Source organism: Alexandromys fortis, unplaced genomic scaffold, assembly GCF_014885135.2.
Source record: "Alexandromys fortis isolate MF-2015 unplaced genomic scaffold, M_Fortis_MF-2015_v1.1 scaffold_1, whole genome shotgun sequence".
Lineage (NCBI taxonomy): Eukaryota > Metazoa > Chordata > Mammalia > Rodentia > Cricetidae > Alexandromys > Alexandromys fortis.
Genome location: NW_026067927.1, coordinates 38,064,801 through 38,077,350, shown reverse-complemented (window position 1 = coordinate 38,077,350; position 12,550 = coordinate 38,064,801). Strand labels below are relative to the sequence as shown.

The following is a 12,550-nucleotide window of genomic DNA, read 5'->3' as shown; positions in this document are numbered from 1 at the left end:
TTTGGGGATTGAGCAGGAGCGAGTGGTCTCTCTAAACGGACTGCTCGGGACGAGAACCGGGGGTTGGCATTTCTTAGTTAAGCACAAACAAAAGCCTGAAATCCACAGTCATCACCCATGGACAGCACACGTTGCTCCCGCTACGTACAATGCACAGTGAGGTTCACGGAATCTTGGTCTTCTCCCACCAGGTTTTCCGCCACACAAGAGATCTGCTTCCCGCTGTCATCAGAGGAAATGTTCGTGATCCTTAAGGAGCCCTGCGTGTGGCTCGTCTCATTCTACAAATCAATTAACAGACAAGAAAAAATCTTGATTAGAATTTATCCCAAAGTATCAACTTTTCTTCCTGAAATAGAGTATAGATACACACACACATATACAAACACACACTTGCACACATACCACACACACACATATACACTTAAACACACTGTTAAACACACACCATACACACACTTATTCGCACACACACTTTTCTTGCAGGTTCCGGACTCAAGTAATGGTAAGTTATTCTCTTGTTCTGGATTTCAATTGCTCAGTGTCTGAGTTTGATTGAATTCTTGAATTTTTATCCATCTTCCTCCAAGGACAAAGACTATAGGACTGTTGCTTCCTTGCTCAGAATGGCACAGAATACATTATTATCTAAATCCGATGTGTACAGATAACTAAATTGTAATCTTGAATTAGCCCTAATTAAGGGCAAGTAGAAAGTAAATGATATCAAAAATTCCTTTTAAATGTCTACATGTGGACCCATAAGACAAAAACTATTGGATGGTTTTGAGCGATTTTCTTAACCAGATTCATTACAGTAGGATCAGCCACCCTAAATGTGAGTGACGCAGGTCATACTGTTTTGATTCTGAACTCATTAAAAAGGTAATGAGTTGATACATGCATACATTAATTCACTGTGCCCTGCTCTTAATTGTGAACTTCATATGACCAGCTCCTTCAAGCTCCGGAGGCTGTGACTTCCCAGCTATGGTGGACTGTAACCTGGAGATGGCCACCCGATGAACCCTTGCTCCTTTAAGTCGCTGTGGTCTGGGCCCTTTACTACAGCAACAAAAAGGAGTCTGAGAGAGTGGACATCGGTATGCTCAACACGATCTCCTCATCGTCAACCACGAGACAGAACCAAACACGGGCCTTACCATGTGTTTGGAAATCAAATTCCCAACGTCCCAGTACAGCGTGGGGAGTGGGTCACCTGCCACACGGCAGGAAAGGGTGACAGAGTTCCCTTCCTCCACTGTGAGGTTAGGGGCAGCCAGGCGTGCAGACGGTAGACCTATGAGAGAGAAAAGTGCACAGAAATGCAGTTACAGCCAGAATCAAATGGCAAGACACACCCACGTGTTCACAGAAGCCTGTTTTTTGTTGTTTTGTTTTTCAGGATCTCATTTAAGTCTAGAAACCTGCCATCGGACCTAGCGTTGGGGGAATCGGACTGTCAAGAAAGGGTTGGAAAGCGTTTCTGAAGGACTAAACTCCAATTATGACCGCGTGAGAATCCTTCAAGCAAAGTTAGAGCTAATTATCATGAATCACACTGACCATCCCATACATACTAACAATGAGAAATTACATGAATCCTTGTCACAATGAAAGATTGTGATGGTTGTGAGGGGAAATGTGAACACTGCGCTTATTTTTAGCATTTCAGTGGTGTGGTTTTCCACCTTATATTCCAAGGGCTCGACGGTTTTTATTCTAATTCCCGCACTTTTCACTTCTTAGGCATCCCTCCTCCCAGGTGTGCACACTCTCTTCAGTGCCAAGAACCCCAGTACCTAAAGCTGGGCTGGGTGGGCTAACAGTATGTTGGTCCTGCCAATCAAAGCAGCCCCCCTACTTTATGTGAGGACTATTTGGAGGGGCTGTGTTCGCCCTGACAGCCAAGTCTTCCAGGACTGTGATGGACCATTGTCTAGGAAGCAACATGGGGGTCAGGAAAGGAGCTACAATCACTACTAAGTCACACTGCCACGTTCTACACACAAACTCTTCGTTACTAAGCAACCCTCGCCGGCTAAGCCACTGTTCTTTAGTATTTTGAAGTCACGCTACACCGTATTTGTGCACAGTGTGTCTCATGGTGTTCTGACCACCGAGAAAGAACACCCTAATAAAATCTGGCCTTCTTGGAATGCACCTTTCCCATAGTACCCAATGGAGAGGAATTTGTTGGTGGTTTCAGAGAAGCCCAGGCTATCCCGAGTTTCACAAGGCAGTGAAACACACAACACAGGAAGCACAGGAAACAAAAAAAAGTATTAAGTCTTATTCATATAAACTGTGTGAATGAGGAAGCAGGTCAAGGCAAAATACCACTAAAGTTAGTGGTGTGGTCTGGGTGACTTCTTAAAAATACACATTTTCCTTATTTTGAGTCTAAAGTCATTTAAGGAGTCTATAGCCACACAGAAGTTGCTATTAAAACCACTCGAGTTATGGTGTGGAGAGTAGTCTGGCCCCACCCGGATGGCGCTGATTCCTGTCCCCAGGGGCACCCATCCATCTATTCGCATTTCTTCTTTACTATTGATCTCCACCCCTCTAAATATTATGCTCTCATGCCTATTTGTTGGTTCTTTGGTTGTAGAATTACCTGCTGCTCTCCTGCCAGGAGAGAGCCAGAGTCTACTCCATCTCTGCACCAGCCTTGCCCACCTGCCCATCCATCTTTCCACATGCAGTGAAGTCACACTCTCTACCGGGGACCTCAGTGTTATCATGATGTATAAACCTTACGGAGCGCAGAGCGATCTAAAACCCATAGAATCTATCCAGTATCTTCATATCATTTTGAGGAAGAGACCATTCTGATTACTCAGCCCAACAGAAGGATTGTTGGACATTGTCCCAATGCACTGCTTCAATAAGGGAAAAGTCTATAGATATAAAAAAGATCAATATGTAAGCCCACCGTGTTTTCTATAAATGCCATAGCCTCAAATCTACCTGGAGCTCCTCAGAACCTTTCATTCTCTTTATAGAATGAATCTCCAGTTTTCTCTTGAGGAAAGAGGGTCATATTGCCTGGACCATAGAGAGCAAAAAGCATATTAACTGTGGATACACAGCAGGTTTTCACTTTTCACACTGTCTGCCATGGTGTCAGCTACACTCATGCACAGGTCACATTTTCCCTTGGTTTCCTCTGTGGACCACTTGGTAACCGACCTTCTGACTGCTACAACACATCCATTAGCCTTCCCAGCTAAGACCTTCTGGTGCTGCCTTGGGTCCAGCTTCCTTGTGTTTACAAACTCATTTACTGACTCTAGGGTGACCCTGGGAGCCAAACTTGTTCTAAAGATGTTACCCCTAGAAGCCCTTCCCAAAAGCCCATCCCAATTATGGAACTTAAAGACATCCTTTTGGGTACCCCAACTCCAGTGCTTTGGGACGTGTGCTTCCCTTTATGAGTGCATCTGTTATTTTAGATATTCTGAGCAGAGAGAAGTTAAAATGGGCTTTGGTAGGATATGTTACATCATAATCTCAATGATTCCGATAAAATCTGGTGTAGTCTGGTTTTTCAAGCCTCAGTGTAGATGAGTAACAGCCCTGAGGACGCTCGTTTACAGTAGCAGCAGTAGTAACATTAGCTGGGCACTCGTTAAAGTAGATGCTCTCATCCAGCGTGTTACAGCATCCTGATACCTAACCTTGAAGACAAATACTTTGCATTGTTTAATTCATGAATGTAAGTGTTATAAAAGTCAAGCACACTGGGCAGTGGTGGCGCACACCTTTAATCCAGCCTGGGAGGCAGAGGCAGGTGGATCTCTGTGAGTTCAAGGCCAGCCTGATCTATAAAAGCTAGTTCCAGGACGGGCTCCAAAGCAACACAGAGAAACCCTGTCTCAAAAAAAAAAAAAAAAAAAAAAAAAAAAAAACAAAAAAAAAAAAAAAAAAAAAAAAAAAAAAAAAAAAAAAGTCAAGCACATCTTTCAAAGTTGCCCAAGCCAACGTAGACTGAGACTTGGACCTGAAATCAAGGGCCTTTCCCACGACACATTATAGAACAATGCCCTCCAGGGTTGCACTCATTCATCTTTGTACGGATCATACATACTATATCAGATCCATGATCTGAGGGTGTGATTCATTTGAAAAGAGTTCCCTGCCTATTTTGTGGAGGAAGAATGGGGCTCCTTATTATAAACTAATCTGTCTGCCCTGTCGTAAGAGTTTCCAAAGGAATCTGTGCAAAATTGGCCAAGCTTACATCTTTCAAATGTAAAGTCCCCTGCAAACGAGTGAGCACCTGTCTCCAGCACTGATGTGCTGGCCGAGACCCAATCATGGAAAAAACAATCTGTACTTGAAATATCACTTGAGGCTTAATTAGCACAATAGAAATGAATTGGGAAGCATGGATGACCAAAGCGGTATCAACCACTTGCCAGGCACCACTTTCTGGCTTAATAAGATTTGAAATAAGCACAGCACATAGCGAAGCCCACAGTGCTTCCAAAAGGCCCTGCTAGCACACTGGGATAGACTGATGGGGTGTTCAGAAATTGAACAGAGAACATTTAAAATAACTGTATTTAAGAAACTGGTGCTGGTGGCTCACATCTGTCACTCTAGAACTCAGGAGGCTGAGGCAGGAGGATGGCTGTGAATAAGAAGCCAGCTTGAGCAGCATAGAGAAGACCTTCTTGCCCCCCCCAAAAGATGAATCTGCACAACCCGCCATCGTTAGGATCCATTTGTAGGATCCACTTCAGTCCTCTAGAAACCTGGTCCACTGCATCCCTTACCCAGTTAATGTGGAAATAGCATGAACACACACACCTGCCACCTCACAACTGATCTTTTTTCTGAAGCTCGGAGGGGTTGTTCAGAGAAACAGACCACAATCTATATCACAGCGTGAATAAATATTTGGTCATCCATTGCAGGTTGGGACCTGGGGGGCGTTTGAGCAGATAATAGTAATGGCGCTAAACTCTTACCCCTGCTCCTAGCTGGACTCGTCGGTACACAGACATGGGGAGAGAAGAAATGAGACTCTCTTCCATGCGATAAGGACAGACACATCTCTGGAAACTTAGGACGGCACTAAGAGTTAGCCGAGTGCCCTGGTTACAGGGTTAAAGGTGTAACTGCCACACTAGACACCCCTACCCTCCCAATCCAACAGAGGAAAGGAAAATGTCAACCTTCTCATAGAGGATCCCTCTCGAACATCACACACATTCCATTCTAAGCATAAGGTGATTTGGGATAGCCAAGATGGCTCAGTAGATTAAGGTACTTGCCTGATGACCTAAGTTCAGTCTCTAGATTCCTTCTGGTGGGAGACAATTGACTCCCATAAACTGTCCTCTGTCATGCCAAGTGTAACTTGCAGACCCGGAGAGGAGACCCGAGCTGACACTTGATAAGGTCACAGATACACAGGAGCGGTGGAAACTGTGGTGGGGCTGGATCTGACCTGGGATCAGGTCCGTGAGCATGCAGGGAATTCTGCAACACAGTGATGGCAGCTGGGGACTCAGGGAGGAAGTCTAATATGTCCTCAAGGAAAACCCACAGGGATAGGGAGTCCCACAGCTTCCACAAGAAGCTGCAGGTTCAAGCAGGAGATCAAAGTTGACCCAGGACAGTGACTGATACTCAGGAGAAACAGATGAGTTGCTGGCCCTAAGTACCAATTCCACAGTGAAGAATGACACCCCAACTCTTATTGTGACTCAGTCCTCTCCTTGACATGGTAAAAGAAAAATGGTGTGTTGAATTTTAAAAGAAAAGGAAGGAAGCAAGGGAGGGAAGAAGGGAAAGAGGGAGGGAGGGAGGGACAGACAGAGGGAAGAAGGGAGGGAAGGAGGGAGGGAGAGAGGGAGGAAGGGAGGGAGGGAGGGAAGAAGAAAAAACAGAAAGAGGGAGGGAGGGAAGGAGGGAAGGAGGAAGGGAGGAAGGAAGGAAGGAAGGAAGGAAGGAAGGAAGGAAGGAAGGAAGGAAGGAAGGGGGAAAGGAACCAAAACCTAGTATAGAAACATAAAAAACAAATCTATTGAAAGAATTGCCAACCTTAGCTCAGGATGCATTGAGAACCAATAGATAAGATCAGAAATTTATAGTTAAAATACTAAATATGTAGAACAAAGAAAGTATACAGAAATCAGCAAGAGAGAAATACATGTCACATATAAAGGCAGGCTCACCTGAACAGAACATTCTCAGCAGAAACCTTAAAGGCTGGTGGGTTTTAAGGTTTTTTAAACCTTGAAATTTTCACACAAAGTATTTTCAATCTCTGAAACCTAATGGTTGCTAACCCAGATTACCATACCTAGCAAAACAATCTCTCATAATTGAAGGAGAAAAAAATCCTTGATAAAAACAAACTAAAGGAACAGATGACCTCTTAGCCAGCCCTAGAGAAGACAGGTTAAAGATTCCTCTGGGCTGAAGAGTAAGGTAAATATTCCCAACAAACTATGGGAAAGAACAGACCACATGAATAGCAGTTACACAGAGGAGAAATACAAAACCCCAGACACTATAAAAAATGACAGGATTCAATATATACCTTTCAATAACTATAAATATCAATTGTGTCAATTACCCCAATCAAAAGACACAGTCCAGCAGACCCAACTGAAAAATGACCCATTTACTTGTTGCCTCCAAGAGTGTATGTCTTCATCAAAAATGGGGTCAGCTTTAGGGTGAAAGACTGGGAAAGGAATTCCAAGCAAACTGCTCTAAAAAACAAGCACCTGTCACTGTTCTGATATGTGACAAATAAGACTCAAATCAGAACCAGTCATAAGATACAAAGGTCAGCACATACTGACTCGGGGAGCAATCAGCCCATGAAGAGCATATTGCAATTCCAAACGCCTAACACACTGAGCACGGGGCACCAATCTCATAAAACAAGTGCTGCTAGATGTAATGACAGTCAAATCCCAACACACTGAGGCTAAAGGGCGCCATCACCCTACTCTTAACCAAAGACTGGTCATCTTTTCACAGATGCTTCTTAGGAAACAGCATTACTGATATCAAAACCAGGTAAAGATGCAACAACAGAGGGGGAATTATAGGGCAGTTTCCTAATGATCATATTTGCAAAACTTGTCAAGAACTTGTAGCTGAAGCACATGTGCACATCCGAAAGATCCTTCACCGTGAGCAAGTTGACTCCATCCCAGTGGCACAAGGACGGCTGAACATTTACAAATCAGTAAATATAAGACACCACAGAGACAGACTCGAGCACAGCAGAATTGGGATCATCTCCAGAGACACAGAAAAGGCTTTTGATGAAATCCAGCATGGCTTTATAACAAACACCCTCACGAAGTTAGGAATAGGAAAAACATATTCCAACACACTAAAGGCTGTATGTAACAAACCTCTAATCACCATACCAAATTGAGGTAATCTAAAGCATTTCCACAGTAAGAGTGAGTACTCATTCTCCCCACTATTATCTAATAGTACTTGAAGTCTTAGCTGAAGCAATAAGACAAGAAAAGAAAATAAAGTACTAATAAGACAGCGAGAAGCTAAACTCTCCCCATTTTTAGATACTGTAATATGCAGGAGACTCTGCAGACTTCATCAGAAAACTCCTAGAGCTGATAAGTATTCTCAGCAAAGCAGCAGGAGGAAAAAACATTCAACCTCACTCACCATCAGATGCGTGAAATTAAAGAATCTCTTCTACCTTGCCCCAGTGAGAATCACAGACATTAACACATGCTAACAAACACGGCTGAGATGAACAAAAGTGACCCAGCCTCTGTGGAAGTATCTACAGAGCCTCCTCAGAAAAACCAAAACTAGAACCACCAAATGACCAAGTTCAACCATGTCTAGGTACTCACACAAGGATTCCAAGTCAGAGACAGCTACAGATCATCCATGTTTGCTGCAGTTCTACACACGGCAGCTAAGTTACACAACACACCTCAGTGCCCACTGACGGAAATGAATAAAGAGCCTTGGCTTGCTTTGCAGTTGTGCAGAAGAATGAAGTATGTAGTTCATGTCAACTGACCAATAATCACATTAGGTGGATTGAGCCAGTCGCAGAAAGATGAGTACCCCATGTTTTCTCTCATTTGCAGGCACTGGATGTTGCACAGATACATAAAAACACATAGATGTCATAAAAAACTAAAGCAAAATTGTTCAAGGACACAAAGAGGACTAAAGGATAGGAGGGGTGGAAGGGGACACAGGGGCACAGAGACAATGCACTCAAAGAAAATTGTATAACTGATTGAAAATGTCCTTAGGTGGCCCAGTAGCATGTATATTAGGTATGCACCAATAGAAATCTTAAATGTATTTTTAAGCTTTTAAAAAACACCATCAAGCAACATCTCCCCAGCTCTCTCCCTGTGGCTTACTCATGCATGTATCTGAATGTAGCAAATATTTTTGGTGTCTCTTCTCTGCCATTCAAACAGGAATACACACCTATGGTGATATGGAAGAAAATAATTCTGGTTTCTTAAGTAAAAACCCATAGATCATTGTCTTTCCAGTGTATTTCTGAATCACCTATTAATTCACCTTTATAAGCATTTTCAAATTGCATTATTTATCTCCTAATGCTTTTGTTGTTGCTACAGATGTAGGACATCATGTCGTTTGTATCTTCTGGTAATTTCTAATAAGTGGCAATACATGAAATCCAATACGATCGTTAGTCAATTGCTTGTAAACATTTTCTTTTGAACAGAAAAAATAAAAACAAAATTTAAGATGATAAAACACTAAGAAATGGGTGGAGAGATGCAGAGAAATATAAATATTTTCCCCTTTTTGGTGCTATACACTCTAGGCACAGAAAATGCACAGTGAAAAATACATAGTAAATGTTTTTGATTTATTATTTTTTCAAAAAAATCAGAAGTGTACTTTGTAACTTTCAAACAAATAAAAAACAGAAACTAAAGATGAAAATAAATGAAAGAAAAGAGAAAATACTACAGAGAATTTAGAAAAGCATAGAAAAAGGAACATTTATCAAATCATAAGTCAATTTGCTATACACTGAAGAATATTAATAATCGGGACAATACACACTCAAAGACCAGGCAGCACTTTTAAGAGTTTGCTGATTTTGGGACACATAACTTGCTAGAGTGGTAAGTTATGGGTGTAGCAGACTCTAATGATTCACATAAGAGAGAAGTCCAGCTCTCTGTGATGTCTTCTAGCTGAGCATTCACAGGAGCATGAAGGATGCTGTGGAAACACTATGATAGCAATAATACGGGAATTGGGGCTGGAGAGAGGCTCAGCAGTCAAGAGTGCTTGCTGCTCTTCTGAGGACTGGGTTCAGTTCCCAACACCCACATGGTGGCTCACAACAATCGAGATTCCAGTTCCAGGGGATCCAGTGCCCTCTTCTGGCCGCTATGGGCACTGCATGCCTGTGGTGCACGTAATGCATTCAGGCACATACATATGCAGATAATTTTTTAAATTAAAAAAAATAAAAATAAAATCTTTCTTTATAATGGGAAATAAGCCAAATAGCCATCAACACAGAACACTTAGTGTAATTAAGATACATTTGACCACAAATGCTTCGTAATAGTTAGACTCTAATGGGCCTCTTACTACTGAGTTAAAATGATTATAATTTTTTTTAAATGTGTTTTTATAGAGTACAGGAAAATACTTTTTATGACAAGATGTATTTCTATTACCCACACAGTTGCAAATAAATAAAAATGCCTTGAAAAACACAGATGAGTAAGGAAAGTACAAACAAGCTCCTCAGGAAAGTGGCAGACACTGAAGTGTGCAAATTCACCGACACAGCCCCAAATGTTGCTCTAAGTGTGCAAATTCACCGACACAGCCCCAAATGTTGCTCTAAGTGTGCAAATTCACTGACACAGCCCCCAATGTTGCTCTAACAGGCACTCATAACACCACAATGGATTACAAATGTGGCTATTTAGTCCTAGTGTGTTAATAAAACCTCACTTCCCTGCAAGGGGTGTGTGTCTGTGTGTGTGTGCATGTGTGTGAAAATGCTACTCTCAAATACCTAATTCATTAAGAATTGTGGAGAGAAACAAAAGAAATGAAAAATGTTGGGAGCAGTGAACCCCCAGATACTGAATTTCTTGTAAACAACTTGTTCTCCTGCTTTAAGTACCTACAGCTGCTCTGAGCATGAGACCCTCAGGAGTTCCTAGTGGCAGGGGAATGGTTTCTGGGGGGTTTGAATGGGGCATGGCTATCCCTATATAAGCTGCCCCTGAACATAAGAAAAGGGGGCATTCTTGGGGCATTCTGGTATCAAGGATGGTCAGTGTCTCTGTCTCTGTGTGTTGTGTGTTTCAATCTCCAGCCCCTTGCCAGTACATGAACTGTATGGTACGCTGCAGAAAAGTATCAAAAATAGACTTAAGAAAAATAAAAATCTGTTTTCCTTGAACATTCTTCTATTCGTATCTCAGAGGTCAACCATACCAAGGACGGGTGACCTCTGAGCCCGCGTCAGGGCGTCAGGACCCTGCAACCACATTTCAAGATTGATAAAAAGAGCGATGGTGGCGCACGCCTTTAATCCCAGCACTCGGGAGGCAGAGGCAGGCGGATCTCTGTGAGTTCGAGACCAGCCTGGTCTACAGAGCTAGTTCCAGGACAGGCTCCAAAGCCACAGAGAAACCCTGTCTCGGGAAAAAAGAGAAAAAAAAAAAGATTGATAAAAAGAGTTGATGTCGGGGAAAGACAAAGCAGACACCAGCTGGAGGCGGTTCATGGGACAAGGGCCTGTGTCAGATGCGCTCTTTCGTGTTTCCTGGATCAGAAGCCAAAACAGCTGTGGGGATTTGGGTGGGAGCCGAGTGACCAGGGGACTCAACAGTGAATCTCTTGCCCCTCTCGGCAGCTTCTCGGCAATTCTAGCATGCACCCAGGCGGAGACAGCTGTCTCTCGTCAGCTGGGAATAGACACCTACTAAGCGATATTAGGTGTGCTGGGAGTTTTGTTTCTTTTCTTTTTTTTTTTAAGGTTGGCTGACAGAGAAGGCTGAGGGACGCCGGCAAGAGAATAAAGCGGTCCCCCCCCCCCCATGGGGAGAGCAGAAGACTCTCTGCACCCGAGAGATCTTTGTGGCACGGAGTAAGGAGCCAGCGCTTATTGCTTTATTATCTTCCTAAGATACCCCTCAAGGGTAAGCAGCCATAGTGTTGGTTTTAATAAAAGTGGGACTTCAAACAGGGGCTTCTGAAGGCAAACGGCTAACACACACTCCTGTGGACACCGATCAGGTGCATGTAATCCCCTGCTTTGTCACCAGTCGCCGGGCCAGAGCGAAGAGAATCTTTGAGAGCTTGCCCCACCCCCGTTGGAATGACCAAAGCTGTACAGATGGACTAACACCCACATGTGGGGGTTCTAGAAACAAGGCATGGGGTCCTAAAGTCCTAACCTTGACTCTGATTGTCCTCCTTGCGGGACATTAGCTCTAACTGAGAACCGAGTTTTGCCCTAAGGTGTTATTTTAAACTCTCTAGAAATGTTGGGGAAATGGGAGCTTGAACCCAGACACAGGGACAAGCGGATGGAAGCACAGTCGGCCACAGCACAGTGTGGGGCAGCAAGGCAGGCCTAAGGGGCTGTGCAGGTTTGGACTGTTTGCTTCAGCTTAGACTCTTCCAGCGCCCCAAGGTCCTTCCCTCTGCATGGCCTACATAGGTGACCTGGGAGGACTGTGCTCCTCAAGGACATTTTCTGGGAGACCTGAGAGGTGGATAGATGGATGGACAGATGGAGTGGCAGACAGATCAACAAGGGAATCAACAGTAGACTTTTATCCCCGTGTTCTTTAACATCAGCCATTCGGAAGCGGTGTTCTACTTTGAAAGAATATTCACTGAAGTTGCTCCAGGCTGGCTTCCCCGCACTGCCTGTAAACGTCTGATTCACCAGACACACCCACAACACTCTGTGAAGCCGGGTAGTGGTTTTCTCCCCAGACTCACTACCATACCAAGGCAATTAGAATAATTAATTTACCCCAGAACCCATTGATCTAAAATAAATTACCACAGTTGGGGATCTGCAGGTTTGCCAGGGGCGTGTTCTTGCTGCTTTCATTGAGGCAGTACAAGTCCTGCGTGTCTGGGCTGCCCTTCGTCTCTTGGAGAGTCTTGATCCACATAATGTCGCAGGAACACGTGAATGGATTGCCCACCAGGACCCTGCATGGGACAGAAATGCAACCCCATCAGGCTCCACACAAGTTTCGGCTTCGCTGGTATTTGTGAACTGACCACAGGAGGAAAGCGTCTTCGCCGCCTCCTTCACCGCCATGAACGGCATGGCCACCTTCGTGGCGTGACAGTGCTTCTTATTCGTCCCGGGATCTAAAACTACTGTGCTGCTGTTCTGTGCAAACACTGCAGACGCTAAAGATAGCGAAGAAATGCAGAACTTTGCAGAGCATGCAGGAAAACAGATCCGAACAGCACACAGCTATGGCAGGGCATCTCACGAGGGGGAGGGGGCTGCTTCCGTACGTAAGTGAAGCTGTCA

General features: G+C 43.9%; 1 protein-coding gene across 2 annotated transcripts in view; it reads right to left on the bottom strand.

The window, feature by feature from the left end:
- Positions 1–12,550, bottom strand: part of Ntrk2 (neurotrophic receptor tyrosine kinase 2) — a 305,892-nt gene that overhangs the window by 251,690 nt on the left and 41,652 nt on the right. For both annotated transcript variants that reach the window (XM_050144116.1, XM_050144117.1), the window contains exons 6-8: positions 12,062–12,216; positions 1,164–1,300; positions 149–281 (exon numbers count right to left, since the gene is read on the bottom strand). In XM_050144116.1, the coding sequence (XP_050000073.1) occupies positions 149–281; positions 1,164–1,300; positions 12,062–12,216 (425 nt within the window). The remainder of the gene's footprint in view (positions 1–148; positions 282–1,163; positions 1,301–12,061; positions 12,217–12,550) is intronic.